The sequence below is a fragment of the Meriones unguiculatus genome, chromosome 11 (genome assembly GCF_030254825.1).
Source record: "Meriones unguiculatus strain TT.TT164.6M chromosome 11, Bangor_MerUng_6.1, whole genome shotgun sequence".
Taxonomy (NCBI): domain Eukaryota; kingdom Metazoa; phylum Chordata; class Mammalia; order Rodentia; family Muridae; genus Meriones; species Meriones unguiculatus.
In genome coordinates this window covers 50,856,005-50,877,735 of record NC_083359.1, presented here as the reverse complement: position 1 = coordinate 50,877,735, position 21,731 = coordinate 50,856,005, and the positions used below count along the sequence as shown (strand labels likewise).

Below are 21,731 nucleotides of genomic sequence, written 5' to 3'. Positions count from 1 at the left end.
CTTTCCAGGTGTGGCCACCTGGCTGGCGACACATGATGACATCATAAGTTGCTGGGTAACACAGGAGCAGATTGTGTTCCAAAATACTAACAGCAGGCGTGCTCCATTTTACAGAGATTAGAGAACTGAAATATATGCAGCATGTCAGAGGTTCATAGGCAGACTTCCAATGGGCTTTTGCCATAAATTCTGGAGAGCATGATCCTAAGGTTACACAGTTACTAGAAGTTATGGCAATTATGGATTAAATGTTTCTTCTTGAGGGAGGGAGAGAGAAGGAATGGGAGGGAAAGAGAGGGTGGAAGAGAGAAGGGCAAGAGAAAAAGCAGAGAGAGACACACACCTAGAGACAGAGATAGAGAGGAAGATAGAAAGGCAGGCAAAGAGAACAGGATTGGGGGTGGGGCAGCCTAGCAGCAGCTGCTACTGTAGAAGGGAGTGAGAGAATAGGAAACCCCAGGATTATGCGACCAGATAAAACTGTTAAGGACATCTGGTGTCCAGCCATCTAGATAAGCCTTCTCCACCTCATGCTGCTGGGTCAGGATGTGGAATAGCCATCATCCATCTGCAGCCATGCTGCATCCAATGCTTTGGTGTTGAGGCTTCCTAACACACTCAGTGGACTTTGCCAGCATCTCAAAGACTTTGTAAAGCTCAGTACTACTTGGGGGTAGGGGGGAGGGGATTCTAATGCCACAGGCCAACAGTCCTAGAGCCTGTGGTCTCCTACCCACCTAGCCCCATTTCTGGGTATTTCCTTTGAGGATCCCTTCCTGAAGTCCAACCCCAGCATCGAGCTTGCTGGCCTGGCACAGAGAAGGGCAGAGTAGAGCCGAAGTCCAGCGAGCCTCGCCTCATCAGAGAGTCTCCTCCCGATCCCTGCTGTAGTGTTCCAGCTCTGCCATCACATAGGCAGGCAGATCTGTGATACGGGGACACTGCAAACAGTTAAATTACTGCTGTTGGCTGTGCTCTCGCACCCAAGATACACAGATAACTAGCAATTTAATGAGCTGTTTTCTGCACTTGGGGACTAGCCTTCTCTGTCACACTTTATCACTTATGCCTGTCAGTTAAGCTTACTCACCACCGTTTGGTTTCTTCTAAGCCAAGATGGGAATAAAACATTAACTCAGATTTAACCATAGGATTCTGGCTGAAATGCCTGCCCGCCCCCAACTTACTAACCTCTAAAGAGCATTTTCTATGGGCCATAAAGTACTTTGAACATTAGTTACTTTTGAGAATTGGCTGAATTGAAGGGCTCAGTTCTGGGTGTTTGGAGGTTATGCTAGTGTGCTTATGGTCATCTCACTGTGAACACGTGTGTCCCCATAGTAGCGTGGACCACACACTTCAGTGCTCTTCACGAAGTAGCTGCTGTCCCTGTGGAGGACAGAACAGGTCTTAATGGTCAAGGAGAGGTCAGTGGGTGCCTGAGCTTCTGTTGTATGCTGTGTGAGGACATTGGGCAGGCAGCCTCCTTTCTGTGGTCTGCATGCCATACCCTACTAGGCCACCTGCTGATCGGCTAGGAGCTGTTCTGAAGATGCTGTCCTGCCTAAGGCTATCCCATCTCATAGGTCTACAATGGTTCCAGGGCCCCCAGTGTGTTCTTCTGTACACACAAAGTCATGGTACATCAAAATGTTTTTATTTGAGACACAAAAATGCAAAATCGCTGAGATATCAAACATTTCCCAATCAGCTACAATACTGTCACTATGTACAAAAGATGATAAATGCGCACACATATAAAAATACAGTCTGCATTGCCTATGTACAGTACATGTGCAAACGTATGGCATTCAGACACAGTACAGAATTGAGTCAGGGGTGCAAACAGCAGGTACAAAGGCATCATGGTTTTTCTTTTAAAAACAACATAAAGGCAACACACGAATGGACCCCCAATTGCCATGATTTCCTGTTCATTAAACAAGTGCTTCAACACGCATGGCACTGCCCACTGGTGCTTTTCTCCTGTCTTTTCAGGAGGTGAGATGCTAAGACATTATGTGAGGAAGAGAAACACAACAAGCAACAGAGGGCTAACCATGATAGGGAAGAGCACAGCTTTGCATGACTACCAAGTATGTTACTCTTACACCAACAACAGCTCCATAGTATTTTACAGGAAGACAAGAAAGAAATATCTACATCTCTTGAATATCATAACTTTAGATGGATATCTTTTTGGGACTGACTTGAGATCACATTACTCTCAATTTAAATAAAAAGTGGCTGCTTTTGGCAAATACCTGGTGATGCCTTTGGTTCCTTTTAAGCATTTTGGATTACTATTGATTTCTTGAGGTCAAGTAACTTTGATGGATACTGAACCCTTTCCTAAGCCTTTGTCTTCTGCCACTGGATGGGTTCCTCACAGCAGAATGCAGAGGTAACTTAACTGGCTGTTTTCCAGGAAGTCTAGCCACTCGCTAAAGCTTTGTCTTGGGTGTTAACATAAAGTTTCGTTTCACTGCTGATGTCTCTGATGACATGCCATCCTGGGATTCCAGACAGCACCCAGTAAATCTGAGATAGCCAAGCTGCTGTCATGAGCCTGTGACACCTCCACTCCCCAAAGCAGTGGGTCTGAGTGGAAGGTAAAAGCTTCTTGTAAACATGTGTATAAGCCTTAAGCGAAAGAAACGGGAACACCTCAGGTACTGTGAGAGGGTGAGTGGCAGAAAAGGTGACCTGCTCCCTGACAGTCATTTTTACTGGACAAGTAAAAATGGAGCCCACAGGCTCTTAAATGAAGAAGAGATTGAAGGTTGAACCAGGAAACAAAAATGACTACATCTCAAGTGCTACTTTCCAGTTTTGTCAGAAATATCCCAACTAGCTGAATGTTGAGAATGATGCTCTCCAAAGAAACCTTCTGTGAGCATGAGCACTGCTTCTGGATAAACCTGGCCTTCCAGTTAGTGTGCTGGGATAACCTGTGGCTAGCTGTCCCCGGGGCAGTGGGTCCCTGTGCATGTGACATCCTCAGTGTTGTGTGGGATGACAAACAGAGGCAAGTGAGGCTGCTTGCATTTGCTGGCCTTGACCTGGCTGCTGTGCTAGCCGGCTGCAATAGTCGCTCTCGGCCACTTTCTCTGCAAGGCTTGGTGGTACCCAAGTCCTCAGCCTCCTACCAGCAAGAGGTCCGGAGACTAGCCACCGTGGGAACAGCTGAGGCCGCAGATGAGATGGGGACTCCTCTTGGCTGATTGCCTGCCACCTACCGGGTGCCATCCACTGATTCTTGGTACTATAATTGGACACTCAAAGCTGGGGAGAAAGAGGACTAAAGCTCTCCACCAAAATAGAGCTGAAATTCCCAAGGAGAAACTACCTTCCCAGGTCCCCAGCTGGTGCTGGAACACAAGCAACTGTGAAGCAGAACCACCTCGGTTATATCATGTCCTATGAGAGCGCTCTCAGGAGGCTTGGTCGGAGGAGAATATCCAGCTATCAGAGTGTTGAAGCGAGGGAGTTCTGCTCACAGAGGGCTAAAACCAGGAAAAGGGGCCATTTTGATCACTTTGGGGCAAAACTGCCTTAGCAATGATTCAGGTTCTCTCTAGATGATGGGGCAGGCTACTTCCTCAATGTGCTGTGGAACAGGCATATGTATTGATGTAGGAAACCCACCTGGCTCAGGTTAAAGGGGGGGAAGGGGACGGGATAAAGCTGTCATTTAATACAAATTCTATACTCTGGTCGGTTATTTACAAATTGCCAATAACTAAATAACTAGATCAAGAGTTGTGGAAATTCCGTGGCAGTTGGCATTTTAGAAAAATTCTTAAATTACTTGACAAATGTAGATTTAGATTTCCATTCTAAATCAAGAGAAAAAGGAATAAAACCTCCAGTTTTAGGCATAGGCTTGAAGACACACTGAGAACAGGCAGGGCATCCAGTTACAAGCCTATGTAATGAGAACCAGGGATCTAATGACAGAGGGATGGTCTAACCTGTGCTCAAGGTGTCCTAGAGTCTGAAAGACACCCCACACCTTCCATTCTTCTAACTCTCTAGCTTGAGAAGGAATTTCATACTGAAGCCTTTTTTGGTTCTTTGAGATGGGCATGGTCACCAGAAAGAGTCTGTTAGCAAGTCTTCAAAGATGGAGACACTGTGGCTCAGGTACTCTAGCGATATCTTAGTTAATACAACAAGTAGGACCAGTGGATGCCCATCTTTTTACTCTTATCTCAGGCTGTAGAGGTCACAAGGTCAAAGCACATTCCAATGTCTAACATCACAGGACCAACCTCACGCACCTGAGTGAGGCCACTGGGGAAGCTGTGGCACCATCACTGTATCTGGACTCTGCGCACTGGGCTCGTGGGTGACAGTTTTTTATATAGTCATGTGCTCGTGGTGAGAGGCTGTTATTCATTTAGATTCCCAAACTCACAAAATGACCTATGACATCACACAGCCACGAAGATTTCAAAGTGGAACTTGGAGCCTCCAGTAGAAGCTGCCGCTGCTGGCTGCCCAGCCTGTGCAGTGCTTCTGACCTTGCTGTAGCCCAGTCAGGCCACTCGAGGGAGCACATGGGCGGCGGCTTCTCCCCTCCCTGGTGGCCTGTGTTTCAAGTGGAGCTGCTTGTCTCTCCTTAGGGCCATGAGGTAACCACAGAGGGTGAAAGGTAGTTGAGGACCTGAGCCCTAGTGCCACTTCCTGTGGATGGTGCCTGACCTTTGGCTTAGATAAGGCCTCCTGCATGCAACAGGCCTCTCTGTAAGTTGTGGAGTCACTGCTAGACGCATGACGTGTCTCACACTGGCTTCCAGGCTGTGACTTTCCTTTTTATCTGAGACAACATATTTTAATTTCAACAGTGCAGCTCTAACTATAGCTCTAAGCACTGACCTTTCAGGATTGTTTTCATGTTTTGAAACCTCATGAGCTCTGAGACATGTGACCTGTGACCTTAGTCCCATGGGAGTGGCAGATCCTGGGGGTCCAGAAAATCAGCAGAGAACATGCTTGGTGCGGTGGTGCTCAGAGGAGTGAGCCCGGAGGACGTGGTGGGCATGGTAATGTCTAGCCATTCCATGTTGTCCAGGTTGGAGTCTGACAGGTCGAGAGACAGACAGGGGGTCCCTGCCACCAGCGGGGTCTCGGAGGTCTCCATGGGAGAATGGGAGTGGTACAGCATGCTGGAGTGGCTCAGCAAGTCATTCTGCAGATCCTCTATCAGAGAGAAAGGCCCTCTGTCGTCACCGCCGCTCTGCACTGGGGCAGTGTCACTGGCCGGGGGTAAAGCTCCATCCAAGAAGGCTTCTAGTTGGTTTTCTAAGCTGGCGGACAGACTGTTCACAGGTTCTAAGGATGCAGGTGGTGCTATCTGGACCTGGGGCGGTGGTCGAGACACCACAGTACTGACTGGCATTGTGGTGATGCTGGCTGTCACTGGTTTCATCTTGGAAATTGGAGAAGGTTCTTCTTTTATTGGGAAGGAGATCTCTGCAGGAGAATTGAGGTGTTAGTAAGGCTTTATGTTAGTGATTGCTTTGTCACTCCATCTTAGAGCCAGGAACAGCATGCCCGCTCTCTCTTTTCAGTTTGGCAGTATGGTCTAGAAAGTTCCAAAAAGACCCAATACACCTAATCAGTGGCTCAAGGCTGACTCAAGACTGACGCTGGCTCCTTTGCCCTCCTTCCTTAAGGTGAGGTGGGCCAGCTGCTACTCTGAACTCTTGCTCTGTTCTGAGTTATAGAAACCTTGGAGGATTATGTAAACAGCTTAATAAGCACCCATTATTTAGTTTATCCTTAAAAATTAATTTTTCTTTATGTGTCCATGTGTGTGTCTGTGTTCCTGTGTGCAGGTGCCTATGGAGGCCAGACAGGGAATCTGATCACCTGAGCTGGAGTTACAGGCACCTGTGAGCCATCCAACATGGCTGCTCTGCCTCTGGGCTGCAACCAGCCCCGGAACTTTCTGAAAAATCGATTCTGTGCTTACTTTCTTTTAAAGACACATGAGCTGGGGCAGCCTTTTGTGTGTGTGTGTGTGCATGTGTGTGCATGTGTGTGCATGTGTGTGCATGTGTGTGTGGTCAATGTCTGGTTTAAAGACAACAGACTGTAAACTGATGACTTACTTTAATTTTTAACTAATTATGTAGTTATGTATGTGCATGTTGCCACAGCATGTATGTGAAGGCCAGAGAACAACTTGTAGGGATTGGTTCTCTTCTTCCACCATGTGGATCCTAGGTCTCAAACTCAGGCTATTACGGTGCCTAGCAACAAGCATATTACCCACGGAGTTATCTTACTAGCCCTGATGACTTACTTATTATCTGTAAAATTACTCTGAATTTTAATGGAACAACTGGAGGGAGCACAGGCCGAGTTACTGGACTGTCCTCACCCTATGGTGAGACTAGTGTACAAGACATTTAGTGCTGGCCCGCTCGCTGTGTGGGAATGGTCTTTCCTTTTTCAGAGGGACACCTGTGGGGATCTAACATCACACCCTGTTCAGTGCTGCGCCAGAGGCCTCTGTTACGTGGCTTAGCGGCCTAATGTGAACAGTGTCAGGACTGCCTGCTGTTAGAACTGGTTGTTTCTCAGACAAGCTCCAGCTTTAGAGAAAGGCTGACCTGGGCCTATGGTGTGAGACTGCTTCCTGTGGGCTCCTGTCCAGATTTTTTAGATTTAAATTTATTTTTTTAAAATTTATTCACTTTACATCCTCATTGTAGCCTCCTCCTTCATCTCCTCTCTCCCTCTTCCCTCCTAGCCCTTTGCCCTAGTCCTCAGAAAAGAGCCCTCCTTCACTACTATCTGACTCCAGACTATCAGAGTCCATGTCAGAGACAGCCCCTGCTCCTTTTACTAGGAGACTCAGTCTCCACTGGGAGACTGAGCTGTATATCGGCTACATCTGAGCAGAGGGTCTAGGTCCTCTTCATGCATGGTCCTTGGTTGATTCATCAGTCTCTGCAGGGACCCCTGGGCCCAGATTTGTTGGCTTTGTTGGTCTCTTGTAGGTGACTGGTCCCCTCTGGGTCTTTCTATCCCTCTACTCTTCCATAAGACTCCCTCTGCTCCACTCAATGTTGAGTCTCAGCATCTGCTTCAATCTCCTGCTGGGTGGAATCTTTCAGAGGACATTTATGGTAGGCTCCCATCCTATTCACTCTCTTCAGCCACTTTTGGTGTCTATTCTATTTGCCCTTCCCAGCTTTTGACCCACCTCCGCTCTTTATGAGGATGTCGAAGAGGTCGTCCATCTGCTGACTGTGCACGTTGGAGACCTGCAGCCAAGGAGAGCAGCGTTAGCCACCTGGACCAGGGCAGTTTCTGCAGCTACACCCGGAGGATTCCCTGAGCTTTGGCTTTAAACTAACATTTGATAATCTAGAAAACAGCAGAGTCACTTGGGAAATGAAGACATTTACCCAAAACATCACAGCATGATAGGCCAACTAGGAGCCCAGCAAGAAGTCAGCTCTGTGACTTCCGTATGTCCCTTACTGTCACTGGGAGATTTCTAATAGTTTATTTTAAACATGGCTTAACTTGTTTGCATTTAGCAAGTATTGACATATAAAAAGATGATCACATTATGCATGTGTTTTCAGCTTTTAGGTTTACTTGAGACATAAGTTGCACTTACCGTATGTGGTGGTTTGAATGAAAGTGACCCCCACTGGCTTATAGAGAGTGGCACCATTTGAAAGGATTAGGACTTGTAGCTTTGTTAGAGTAGGTGTGTCACTGGGGGTGGGCTTTGAGGTTTTAGAAATTCAAGCCACTGCCGGCTGCCTGCCAATCTGGATGTAGAACTATCAGCTACATCATCAGCACCATGTCTACTTGTGTGCTGTCATGCTTCTGGCCATGATGATAATGGAGTAAACCATTGAACTGTGAGCCAGCTTGGCTTTATAAGAGCTGCTGTGGTCATGACATCTCTTCACAGCAATAAAGCCCTAACTAAGACAGCACAGATAATGGAATTTAGTGTTCTGATACGTGTCTAAGAACCCCAACAAGATCACCACTTCTGTCACCTGGGAAACTCTCTTGTCTCTAGGACACCAGTGTCTTGTCTTCTGTCAGAACAGGTGAGTTTCCTGTCAGTGATTCAGATGTGTACTTCTTGAGGGTAAGGTATGGGGACGTGGATTCTTTTAGGCATTGTCACTGTTCTGTGGTTTATCCATGTTGCAGTATATACCTTAAGGACAGTTCACTTCTTCTTATTGGTGACTGGTACTCCATGAGTGGAAATGCCCGCTTGCTTATTCATTCACTTCTAATGGACACTTGGGGTGTAAGAGAGTTCCTCTAGACATCTGAGTACAACTCTTCGCACAGCCATATCCTGTTTTGTCTTGTGTAAGTATCTAGGGGTGGACGCCTGGGTCACAGAGGGGATGTACACTTACATCCCGTTAGTGCTACACCTACGCCAGTGTTGCCATAGTAGCATAAGCTACAGGGCGGGGGTATGTTTTCTCCGGAAATACGCCCCCTGGAAGGTCCCTGGCAAACTCATCCCACTTGGAAAAGAGACGTGTTCTGAGATTTTTACGCTTCTTCAGTTGTGGCTCTGGGGCTGGAATAATGAATTCTTTGATCTTTCTCTGTGACTCCTGAAACAGCACAACTAATTTTATAAAGAAATTTATTATTAGTAGATTGTTAAAGGCTTTAATAAAAATAATAAGTTTAAGGAAAGTAATGAATTAGATTTAGTATTAATAGGCATTAATAGTGAAATAATAATAGGCTCCTTAAGAAATAATAGCATGAGAGGTGCAGCTGGCGGGAGTCTCCCTTCCTTTCAGTGCCTTGTTCCTAGAGAAGATCATAAATCTTGGGCAGGACATATGGGAGGAGGGTTAACAAAGGTGTAGTTAGATTTTGATATAGAGAGGGACTTTGGCAGGCATCTGACTTAGCTCCTGACTTTCCTCTTCACTGGTTAGCAATAATGAAACTATATTTGAGGTTTCTTTTCCTTTGTTTGCTCTGATCAAAAAGTTTTTAGGCCAAGATTACTTGTGGGTACTGCTTTATGTTTGACTGCATTTTGAGTTAAAATGTAAACTTTGTATTCTTGGTAAAAGTCTGAATGTTCTGGGAAGTATGCCAATTTTAAGGTGCCTTTTGTGAAATCATTATAAAAATACTAGCTTGATTTCAGTAAAGTTGCAGCAGAGTCAAAACCATCAAGGTGTATCTGTCTGTCAATTCTTCGCCGAAACCGTGTCTTTCCTGTCCAAAGCCTTGTTCTCCCGTGGACGACGGGAGCCCGACTGGGCCGGTCTGTGGCACGTTAGGAAATGGTCTTAGGAAATGGTCAAGTTGTTTCTTTCCCAATGATAGGCATGCTCCCACCAGAAGTGGCTCTGCGTTCCCATTTCCACTTCTGTGTGTTGTGGGATGGAGCTGCGGTTCTAACACATTTTCCTGGTGATAGCTGAGTGTCTGCACACACTTATTCATTAGGTGCTTATCAGGAAATGTATGTTTAAGTCTTTTGCCACCAGCAGATCTAGTAAGTTTCCTGTTTAAATAGTGTTTCCCCAAGCCTTGACTTAAAACCTCATCTTTGTGTTTCATGGATTATGCTTTCTTCATGGGAAACTACATGGAATTTACCTTTTTTTCTTGAAGGACTCTCTCACTTGATACAGAATCCGTGTGGCAGTCTCTTGGGCCCCTCCTCACCAAGAACGTAAACAGTGTTGCTGCATTTTCTGGTTTTCATTAGTCTCATTGATTTTGTGAGTGTGCTTGTGCATTGTTTCATGTATGCCATGGTGCATGGGTAGTCAGAGGACAGTTTGCAGGAGTGGGCTCTCTCCTTCCACCACGAGGGTCCTGAGGATGAAACCCAGTTCTTTTGGCTTAGTCGGCAAACCCACTGAGCCACCTTGTTAGTCTCTTAACATCAGTTTTGATGAAAACCTGACATCAGTCACGTGACTGTTTCTTTCCAGTATCTTTTACTTTGATAGAGTGGTTGTAACGTGGAATGCTATGATGCAGCAGGAATTCTACTTGGCTAGGTTAGTGCCTGCTGAACATGTCAAGGCTGTGGAAACACGAGCTCCTATCTCTTCAAGTTCTCAGCCACCTCACTGTCTTGTTTTTCTTTCTAGGGCTTCCATGTATTCACTGTGGGAAACCATTACACAGGCTCAGAGGCGCTAGGCACGGGTTTGTGTGTGTTTTAGATTAGAGGTTAAGTGACATATTTATGGGACATATATGTATACAGTGTAATGGGCTACTTCAGAATGGCTCAGGCTTATGGACTGTTCAGATTAGCTCACTGCCTTTTCCTTCTCCCCTCTGCTAAGTTCATCTATGATTCTCCCTCTCTCTCTATCACCTTTTTCTTTCTTTCTTTCTTTCTTTCTTTCTTTCTTTCTTTCTTTCTTTCTTTCTTTCTTTCTTTCTTTCTTTCCTTCCTTCCTTCCTTCCTTCCTTTCTTTCTTCTCTCTCTCTCTCTCTCTCTTTTTTAAAGACAGGGTTTCTCTGTTTAGCCTTGGCTGTCCTGGAACCCCCTCTGTAGACCAGGCTGTACTTGAACTCAAATGATCTACACCTGCCTCTGTCAGGTCCATTTCTCAGGTCCTATGGGAGGCTGGGATCTTTTCTCCTAAGGAAATGTTCAACTCTGAAAGGGAGCTTTGGAGAGGCAGGGGGCTTAGATGAGCTTAGGTTAGGCGAGGCTACATCTTTTGTTTATATCTGAAAGCTCACTGGAGGCACAGAAGCCACTACTCCCATGTTAAAGAGGACCCAGGAAGGCTCCAAGGAAACATTAACACCTTGCCTGAGGCCACATTGTCACCGCTGATCCTAACAGTTAGTGTAGGCAAGAGGCTTGTGAGTCAATTAAAACCAGCCAGCTAGGTGAGGTGTGGTGGTGGTGGACACCTTTAATCCCAGCACTCAGGAAGCAGAGGCAGGTGGATCTGTTATGAGTTCTAGGTCAGCCTGCTTTACAAAGTGAGTCTAGGACAGCCCAGCCTCTACAGAGAAACCCAGTCAAAAACAAATCACCTCCCACTCCAACCCCCCAAAACCCCCAAACAAGCCCCCACAGCCAGCTAAAATATAAAACTTCTAGCTGTAATCTCTGTGTTCCAACTGAGGCAAGTTGGCACAATCTGAGAATGACCTGAAATGTGATGGGATATGACTGTGACCACACTCACCTCTGGAAGGGCTGGCTGGGTGCTTCGTGTCTGCTTGATGGCTTCCTCGTAGCGAGGTGGGTCTTTTGTCTTGGTGACTGGGGCCCCAAACAAAGAGTGCTGGACAACAAACTGCTGGGGTGGGGGTGGTGAGCTCGGCTGCATCAAACAAGGGAGAAGTACTTGTTAGCTCTGGGCAAGCCATATTTGCTCCTGCAGTGACTCAGCTGTGCTGTTCTACCCACAGCGGCTCAGTGCCCCAAGCGCCTGGCAGCTGGCAATTGGTGGCTGTCTTGTAGAAGGACTCCTCTTCACTGCCCAGAAACGCCAGTCACTGTCAGTTCAGCCCTCAGGACCATTAAGTCACCATTCACTCCAGGTGCCAGCATGGCTGTATGGCAGTAAGTGGATGCTGCTATCACTATTGCTTACCTTGCTGGCTGGGCTGGGTCCATTTTTCAGGGGTGCAAGTGGGGTGCTTCTAGATTGAAGAATAGGGTTGGAGGTCTTACTGATGAAGGGCTGCTGGGTCGTTGGGGGCTGCCTCTGATACTGAAGAACTGTGCTCGGTGCCGAGTTTGTGAAGACCTGTGACAGCGAGGGAAAGAAAATCACATTTTAGAGCAGAGGCCAACAAACTCACCTTCAAGGCTGTGGGTCACAGAGTCTCTTCTGGAAGCTTACTCTTCCAGCAGGAGCATGAAGGCAACCCTGGACAGTGTAAGACAGCAAGGCAGCTGTGAACAGGATTGGATCTTCAGACACAGGTGGGGTGTGGGCTCCTTTGCTAAGCAACTTATTCTTTGTGCCCTGTAGACAGGATCTTAGGGGAAAGGCTCAGACACTTTTCCTTGCTCACTGGGGTGACAGGTCTCCTTCTAGGGCATAGGATAAGATAACAGAAGCCATTTTGCCTCTTTTACCCTTCCACCCAAGTATGCCATCTCTTTGGACACCACAGTCTGTTCAAATATTGCTTTTTTCCCCCCGTCACTGCTCCAGTTCAGAGGGTGGCCTCCATGGCTCTGCATTCAGTGCAGTTTTCTGTCCTATTCTTGGGCCAGTGGAGCCACCTGCAGACCTCTTCCCTCTGCCTTTCCTAGTTCCTTAGTCCTAATTCCAGACGTCCTTTGCAACAAAGTCTCTCCCTGGGGTGCTGCTCAAGCTCTCCTATGACATGCCTATCCCATGGACAGTGATCCTGCCTTTGAAGTCTCATCCCTTCTAAAGAACCACTTTCTCTGTCAGCAGGCCAAAGGGAAGATAGTTTCACGAAACTCTGAAATGTTTCATCTGCAAGTTGTATCACAGCCACAGTTTAGGACACCTGAGCTTACAGACTAGGATGCCTAATTACCTGTTCAGGATCAAAGCTCTGAGCCTAGGGAAAACCCAGGATAGAAGAGCTGTTTTTGAAGCCTCAAGGTTATCCTTTTTTCCCTTCTTTTTCTGAGACAGGGTCTGGCTACGTAGCCCAGGTTGCTCTCACACTTGAGGCTTCCTGCTTTAGCCTTCCCAGTGATGGGATGGGTCCACCACACTGGACCCTCCCAGCTCTTCCTCCTTGATATGGCAGAGACTCTTAAAGATATACACATATAAAAGTTCTTACTTGAAAGAGAAATCCCAGAAGCACCCTTTTTATCTTCAACTGGTTCCCCATGGAACAGCACAGTTAATTAGAAAAGAAATATAGCTTAAATTCAGTAAATCTAGTATACCAGAATTAGAAAAACATACTCTGGAAATGTACTTGGAAAAGGGTACCTACCATGTTTTACACTAAAGGTTTTTCCCAATCCTACAAGGAGTATCTGTGTCCAAAAAGCTTTGGAGCTATGGTTGAGGATCATAGGGGCTTCCCAAAGAACAGGCTCTTGGGATGATGCTCACTGACAGGGGCGAGGTGACAGAAAAGAGCAGCAGTGGTCTGCCCCTGAAAGCATTCCACCTTTCTTACTTGTTGAGGCTGGCCCAGCACGTGCTGTGGGAAGGCTTCCTGCTTCTGAGGCAGTGCTGGGGCCAAGGCTGCAGCTGGAATCTGTGTGGCAGCAGCTACCTGAGGCTGAGCCTGGGCTCCTCCTTGTGCTGGGGTCTAGGAAGTAAACAAATATTAATCTTAGTGTGAAGAAGCACATCTGGAATTGAGTTTTTCATGCAGCACAACTGTTTGCTTGGGGATCGTAGTTATCTTATACATCTGATCCTCAGCAATTATTTTCAAATTTGTTTTTTTACTGCTAGAAATATAAGAAAAACTATCACTAATTGGGTGTCATATGACACTGTGCTGTACCCACATGTCATGTCCTGAAACATTTTCTCCTTCCTCTGGTCACCCCCTTCTCTGGAAATGGGGACTAAGGGTTCAAAACTGTCTTGCTTCCGGAAAAACACAGTACTTCATTACCTATGGTCACCCACCTGAACAACACATTGGGAATTCTATCAACCTTTCCTGAGTGAGCTTGACAATCTAGACAGCTGTCTTTATAGCCTCACTGTTCCTTAATGTGGCTAAGATCTCACTTGACAAGTTTTGAAGGCAGAAAATATAAACAAGACAACTCTATACACAATAGTTAGGTCTGCTGCACTTGTAGGAGTACCGCGGAAAGCTGTGATCCCCAACTGTCCACAATCCTGCTTTTAAGCTTGCAGCATACACATTTTGGGAACAGCCAGAGATGCTGGGGACACAGCTATACACAGGCCCAGCAGAAAACAAGTTCTGTTCTTGTATCAACTTGAACGAAAGATCTGGATCCATTTTTCCCCCTAAGATACGTTATAGAATAGACTTCCTACTCATGGGTACTCTACAAACAGAGCAGGGGAGTTTGGTTGTTTTCACTTGCTGAGGTTGTTCAGGTGCTGCCTCCTGAACCCAGGTGTGAGCTTATTTTTGCCCAATGCCAAAGGTACTGTGTAAATTACAGCTGAAGCACCGACTTCGTGTTTTCCTTAAGGCTTCATCTGGGTAAGGTCCACCGGAAGTGCAGCACAGGAGTGCAGTACACTTGCAGGTCCCCAAAGCCAGAACAGACCACTCGCTGATTTCCTCAGCTGAAGCATTCTTATGTAAATGGAGCCTCCTAAGAATAGGCATAATGACAGCCCCCATCAAGCCCAGACAGAAGACATGGGCTTACATGTCAGATCTGTCCTCAGACTCCTAGAAATGGCCTGTCATTTAGAAGCAGGGCAGGAAGTGATGGACTCAAGGCACATAGAGCCTATGTTAATATCATTAATCTTTTTTAAAAGATGTACTTTTCTAGGTATATGTTTGTGTGCCTTTGTGAGTTTAATATGCAGGTCCCCAAGAAACCACCAGAGTATAAGAACACTTGGAACTGAAGTTACAGACAGTTGTGACCTGCCTGATGCGGCCTGATGCTGGTGCTAGGAACTGAATCTGGGTCCTCTTTGAGAGCAGCATGTGCGCTGAACTGCTGAGCATCTCTTTAGCTCAGCATCCAAGAGAACAGGGAACAGAACAGGAGGCCACCTTCCCTATTTTTATTATGTAAACACAGTGGTAGCATCACACCTTCCACAACTGTAGCCCACAGTAGCTGTGCAACAGCTCAGGGCTGGCTGCGCAGTACTTGCTGTAATACAACACTGTACCTGGAGTTGGAGGTTGCCCACTGGGAGTTGCACTGAAGTAACATTCGAGCCCTGGATGGACAATGGCAGCAGCAGCTGAGTGGTCTGTGTGGTCAATAAGGCCTGAGGCTGAGCAACAAGGGCAGGTGGCTGTCCCTGGGAACTCAAGTAAAACTGCGAGACGACATTCTGCTGCTCTGCTTGGGCCACGGGGACCTCCTGCTTGATGACCACAGCCTTTTTGGCAACAAGGGTCTGGCTACCTGTGCAGATGGGCTGGCCTACAGAGTGGCCAGGTACTGGGATGGGCTGCTGAGGGCTGGAGCAGTCAGGGAGTGAAGCCTCATCCTTGATGGAGGATGCAGCACTGCCGTGTTTCTGCTCTGATGTACTGAAGGGATGTGGGGGGCCACTGGGCTGGGGGTCTGGTGGCCGCTGCTGCCCACGCTTTTCCACCTCAAGCTGCATCTTGAGGACCTCCACAAGCTTCTGTTCTTGTTCCAGTTTCTTCTTCAGCTCTTCAATCTGCTTTTCCTTCTCCTGAAGCTTACGGTCCTTCTCAGCAGCATCCAGTTCTAGGGTCGATAGGGTACTACTGGTGGGACTCAGGCTGTCCTCATGGCTTGCTGCCCTTAAGGGAGATGAGCACAGGAACTGGGAAGGGGACATCATGGTCATGATCTCTGTGAAGGTGTCTGCCATGTTTGTGTCGTCAGTACTGAGACTGGACTGCTCGGAGGGTGAGGGCGAGATGGGCAGAGGGGACTGTGCATTTTCAACAACGTGGGGCACACTGCTGGGTCCAGAAGGCGGCAAATCTGCCTTGAAAGTAGATACCGAGCTAGTCACGGCATTATGTAGTGTTGTGACCGGCAATGCCACTGTGACCTCTGGGTTACTGCTGATAATAGCTGCTGACGACACTGCCACAATACTGCCAGTGGCAAGGCCACTACTGGTTACTTCCTGGTAGGGTTTCAGGCGTTCGATGAGGTCTGGCTTAGTGCCTGACACTGGCAGACCCCTCAGTTTGAGCTCTGTCTTCAGTTCTGACACCTGGAGGTAAAAGCAGATCAGGTGCTTGGTTTTACGAGTCCCCGCTTCCCCCCCCCCCCGCCCCGAACCCCCAGAGAGAGATGGGCTGATACTCCCAGGAGATGTCTGAACCTGACATATAAACAGAGTTTCTCCACAAGTACACACTATGACAACGTGAAGTCTACAGAGGAGGCACAGAAGCCTGTGAGCAGTAACTAGAAAATAGCTGACATTGCAGTAACTGCTACACAAGAAGTGTTCTCTTCTGATGGTGCTCAAGTAAGGTCAGCAAATGAGAATTATCAGCTATTTAAAAGACAAAATTTAATGGAAGCAAAAAGGAAACAAAGGGTGCTACTATGTTGCTGGCGTTGACCACCTATGGAAAACTCTGCACATGACAGGCAAACCTGAGCATTCACTCACATGCAAGCACAGTACTTAGATGTGGACAGTTTGAGGGAATCATCACCTTTAAGTCATCCAAACTAGAAGGCAGAGGTCCTGGCTTCCTCGCAGCTGCACTTGTGCTACTACTGTTGTTCTTGTCATTTCTTCAAGAGGAAAAGAAATCAGAATTTACTGCAAGCTGGTTCTAGGTTTGGCTCTATTAACAATCTATCAGCTTACAGGGAGAATCAGTTGTGGATACACACGAGAAGATTCAGTATTGTGGAAATGCCAAATGCATTCTATCCCAGTCAGATCCCTAGAGGCTCTACCTGTTCGGGTGGAGGAAATTTAGAAGGCCACTCTATGCTGATGCAGAAAAGGCAAAGGACTGGGATTGGCTAAGATGCCCTTGAAAGGAAAGCTGTAAGGGCCACTCACTAGCTGTGGCAGGTGCGGCATGTTAGCAGCTACTGCATTCATTGGTCCTTTCAGTGCTTGCCTGATGTGATGCAGTGCAAAACCTTGTCTTGAAAATGAAGCTCTTTGAGGTTTAGGTGAAGTGATGTTTTATGTATAAATAGTCTCCTCTCAAATAGAACACTCATCTTGTAAAGCTTTTGTCTTTACTGTCATTCAATACTGTCCCCACAAGGAGCATTCTTGGATATTTTTGGAATTAACCTCACTACAAAGTTTGTGTAACAGCTATATTGTACTTTATTACCTGAGGTCCCCAACCCCTTGCCAACTTCCATTTCCTATTTAGTGATACTGTCCTTTGGAGAATATAGCCAAGCATTTCTAGGTAGATTACTAGGGCTAGGTAGATGGCGCAGTTGGTAAAGTGCCATGCGCACTCGAGGACCTGTGTTCAGATCCCCAGATCTACATAAAACATAAAAAAGCACAGAGCTATTTGTCTGTAATCTCAGCTCCGTGGAGGTGGTTATGGAAGGGTCCCAGGGTTTGTTGGCCAAGCGAATAGGCCAAATAACTGAGCTCTAGGTTTGATGAAAGAAACTATCTCAGAAAATAAGGTGGACTGTGACCAAGGATCCACCTGGTATTGACCTCTGACACCCACACATTTGCAGACATAAACACAAATGTAATCCTTAGCTACCTTTTGGCTGAGACTCTATGCCTGGGCCCATGATTCAGTGCTTAACTTATTTCTGTTATTTTAAAAGCTGAATTTTCTTTTCACCTAAGTCATAGATGAGAGAGCTGAGGCTCTGAGTCCTGAGGTGGGCTTCGGCTGCTTCCTATAACTCCTGCTTGTGTGTGGCCACACTGCACTTATCTGAAGACAGGCTTGTTCCTATGATAATAAGGAGGCGCAAGTATGGGTAGGACATTGCCCTGCCCTCACCAGAGCTTCAGGACTTTGTCTTCTTTTTGAGATAGGGTCTTTTGATGTGGCCTAGGCTAGACTTGAACTTGCAACCTCCATCCTTACCTCCTTCATGCTGGGACTGTGGCAATGCCTGACTAGATCTGGCTGCTAGTCTGTTTGTTTTGTGAGGAATCTTTGGTAAAGATTAACCACATATTGGAAAACAAAATCCTCACTTTTTAGATCTGGGAACTGGCCAGAACTTGACTTCTGTCTTTCCGTAGTTAAATGACACATGATACTAGATGGCTTTATCCTCTTCCTGGGGCAGGGGGTTTGGTCTGGCAGTGGAAGATGCTTGTGGAGAAGAGGGAAACTGAAGCCTCAAGGAACTATAGGCCTTGTGGAGTCTGGATTCCTATGCCATAGGTGTCCTCTTCCCCGGTAAAGAGGTAAGCTATTTCAATTTTTATTTTGGGGCTAAGGAGTGGACTCAACAGTTAAGAGCCTTGTTGTTCTTGTAGAGGACCTGGGTTCCACTACCATCACTACATGCCAGTTCACAACTGTGTGTCACTCCAGTCCCAGGGGATCTGATGCCTTCTATGATCATCTTGGGCAATAAGCATGACCAAGGTACACAAAGATACATGCAGGCAAAACACTCAGACACATAAAATAATAAACATTAAATATTGTTTAAGGTAAAATATTGTTAAATATTGTTTTATGTGCATGGATGTTTTGCCTGCATGTATGCCAGTTTCATTCACAGGCAGATATCACAGGAGAATTCTTTCTGTGGAATTTTCAGTTTTAGTTTCCTCACTGGGAATGGAGTGACACTTCAGGAGGGCTGATAGTGACGTGAACTGTGAACAGCTAGGTGAGCAGTCACCACCACTGTGGCTATTACTAGTGTCTGAGGAGGTGGTGGATATAAAATGCCTGCCCAGGTCTTAGACAAAGATAAAAGGAATGACAGTTGCTTGGTTCTGTCCCAACTCTCTGTGGCCTTCCTTGGATCCCTTCCAACAAGACAGTTCGCTTGGACTTACCTGCTCTTAAATAATGTTACAAAATTACTTCTCCATCTCCATGCTCTGCTGTTTTAGGCACGTGCTTCACAAGATAGTCTAAATTACCAATGGATTTAATCCTCATCATGATATTTACAATCACTCCCCAACGGGGAGCTATTATTTTGTAACAACAGCTTTTAGAAAAGTGGCCTTGGCCTGCAGCGTTGGAGTGTGTACAGTTGTACTGAACAGCTCTCTCACAGTATTGTCCTAATGATAAGCTTTTCTATCTTTTACTAGTCTATTCTCCAGAGACGGATAAGTGGGAAGTGAAAGATAAGAATTTTGTACCTTACAGTTTTAGGAAAAGCATATTGGGATGAATATCGAAAACACTGTCTAATCAACGATTTGAGGGTACAAACTTGCCTCTGCTGGGCCCGGTGATAGGTGCTGAGGTGTGAAAATGGCATTCCTCTCTATCCTGGGCATGCAGACCTTGCCCTGTGAGTCAGCTGCTGCCTCTTCCTTTCATCAACTCCTCAGTGCCCTTTGCCCCGAACATGTTCAGAGTCTCCTTCACCATCAGCATCCAATTGCTGTTTTAGTGGCTCAGGACTCAGTCTCACCAGTTCCCACTGTCTGAGACATTGCACTATCTCCAGGTGGTGCAGAGTCTTCTGCAGACAGGAACTCTACTTACTTTCTTTCACTTGTTTTAGGAACTGATGAAGGTCCCCATCAGGCAGCTTTGCTCACCACCACTGCATGCCCCTTGTCTTTCCATCTGTTTGGAAGAGCCTTTCATGTGGAACTGTCCACAAACCTTTCCTGACCACTCCTGCCCATGTTTCTTCACTGTAGGTGGGTGTGCACCCTGTGTTTTTTCTTGTATCATTTGATACTGACAGGTCCAATGGGCACATCTTTCCTGAATATTGTAAATATTTGTAAATATTGTAAATAGTTGTAAAGAGCTCAGAGCCTACTGGAGGACAAATGCTGGACGGCAGGTCACATTTGTAGACACTTGGACCATAGCCAAGGGAGGGTGGTCCTTGAACAGAGTGCTTGGCCATACCCAACCCTCTGTAACTTGGGACCCTCCCAAAGCCAGGGCATAAAGCCATACCAGGGCAAACCTTACTTGATGGGTGCCGGCAGGATGGTCTGGTAGTTGTAGTGCTGCTGCTGCTGCTGCTGCTGCTGGCTCAGGATCTGCAGCTGCAGGAAGAGCTGCTGCTGCTGGAGCAGGCGGGCATAGTTGGAGTCCATCTGTGGCTCATTCTTCTCCCCTTTCTGGTTGGGTGGAATGTACTGGTGGTACTTCAGCTTCTTCACTCGGGGTTTCGGATCTTTGCATTTTTTGCTGCGGTGTTTGTCGTTTGGATTCTTGGGATGGCTTTGCTATGGAGAACATTTTAAGAGATGTCCACCCATGAAAGTGATTCTATCATATGCCTTAGCGATTCAGAATTTAAAAAAGCAGTGCACCTTAGACAGTGTTGAGCGGTATTGGAGGCAAGGGGGAACACATAAAATACATTTCAAGAATCATTGACCTGGGCCTGTAATCCCAGCATTCAAGAGGTAGAAACAGGAGGTTCAAGGTCAGCCTTGACTATATAAGACCCTGTCTCAAATAACAGAACCACAAAGACACTTGCAGACTTAGTTTGACTTAACAACTGTCATTCTACAGTGCTCCCTTGACACAGCCGAAGTACTTGGTCTGGCACTGCCTGTGTAAGCGTAATAGACATTTACTCTGGCCTCCTGTATAGAGATGCGAAGTGTTTACACAGTATCACCTAGTGATAAGCAAGCTGTGCACTATGTGTATAATACGGGCATGATCACGTCAGCATTACAATGTGGCACTAAAAATATAGCTATGAGACGGGTGGTGGTGGGGGTGGCACACACCTTTAATCCCAGCACTCAGGAGGTAGAGGCAGTCAGATCTCTGTGGGTTTGAGGCCAACTACAGAGTAAGTTCCAGGACAACCAGGGCTATACAGAGAAACCCTGTCTTGAAAAACAAAACAAAATAAACAAAGGAGATACAGCTATGTAAAAATAAATAAATGTTTCTGTCTAATGAGAATAAGATATAAGTAGCTTTAAGGAAAATAAAGAATGCAAAATATTAAGTAATATACATTTCAAAAAACTGAAAATATTTAATTTTTATTTTTTAAATGTGGTGAGGCCATACATCTGTCCTATCTTAATGACCGACAGGCAGCTTTTTCCTCAGCTGTTCTTTTCAGTTTCAAAATCATCAGACAATTTTCTGCTTTTTGGTTATTCATACTACAACTTTATCTGAAAAGAAAAACAACAAAAAACAAAGCAAGTTTGTTTTGTCCTACTCTGGCTTGTTTGTTTTTGTTTTATCTTCTTATTCTTTAGATGAATGTTTGCTTTCTAAAAAGAAACAGTGTAGGGAGGGAAGGTGGGGGGAATCTTGTTGGAGCTGAGAGACAGTGACAGAATATACTGTATGAAAAACATCTGTTTTCAATAAAAGAAAAAGATGTAACAAAACAAAAAAGCAAAATGAAACAAAACAGTGGGCTGGAGAGATGGCTTAGTTGTTTAGAGCACTGGCTGCAGAAGACCTGGGTTTGGACCATTTACATATTACACATATATACATGCAGATGAATACTCATACAAATAAAAAATACATTTAAAAATTAAAAAAATCCAGACAAAACAAAGTGTCATTCCTAAGCTAATTTAGTGATAGACAGACAACTGACTAGATCTTTTGCTCATAACCAAAGAATGGGAACTTTACAAGTCCTTCCATGCTGCAAAGAACCTAGAGCAGATGCTCAGGCTGTTGGCTGTCATGCACATCCTTCCTATGTGAATGCTAGTGGGAACAGGGATACCCCATGTCTGCTCACTGGGAATGTGCCCTCTTCTCCATGCTCTACAGGCTGCAAAGACTCTTCCTGTCATAAAAGAATGGTTCTGCAGCATGACTTTTATAGTGGTGTTGCAGTTAATGGAAACAGGCTGCTGACTCATAAGAGCTCAATGTGCATCTTTTCCCAACTCTGTGCTTGTGATGTCACACAGCATACTTGAAGCTGATTGCTCTGGTGGGAGCAGGTATCCCTTGGAAACTGGCAA

The 21,731-nt window shown here is 46.1% G+C and overlaps 1 protein-coding gene across 5 annotated transcripts in view; it reads right to left on the bottom strand.

Moving 5' to 3' along the window:
• Positions 1 to 1,635: 1,635 nt before the first annotated feature.
• The window catches only part of Mrtfb (myocardin related transcription factor B), a 159,214-nt gene continuing 139,118 nt past the window's right edge, over positions 1,636 to 21,731 (bottom strand). For all 5 annotated transcript variants that reach the window (XM_060364204.1, XM_060364203.1, XM_060364206.1 and 2 more), the window contains 8 exons: positions 19,732 to 19,991; positions 16,306 to 16,387; positions 14,817 to 15,851; positions 13,144 to 13,278; positions 11,616 to 11,771; positions 11,205 to 11,342; positions 7,220 to 7,280; positions 1,636 to 5,478 (listed from right to left, as the gene is read on the bottom strand). In XM_060364204.1, the coding sequence (XP_060220187.1) occupies positions 4,943 to 5,478; positions 7,220 to 7,280; positions 11,205 to 11,342; positions 11,616 to 11,771; positions 13,144 to 13,278; positions 14,817 to 15,851; positions 16,306 to 16,387; positions 19,732 to 19,991 (2,403 nt within the window). In that variant the 3' untranslated portion in view covers positions 1,636 to 4,942. The remainder of the gene's footprint in view (positions 5,479 to 7,219; positions 7,281 to 11,204; positions 11,343 to 11,615; positions 11,772 to 13,143; positions 13,279 to 14,816; positions 15,852 to 16,305; positions 16,388 to 19,731; positions 19,992 to 21,731) is intronic.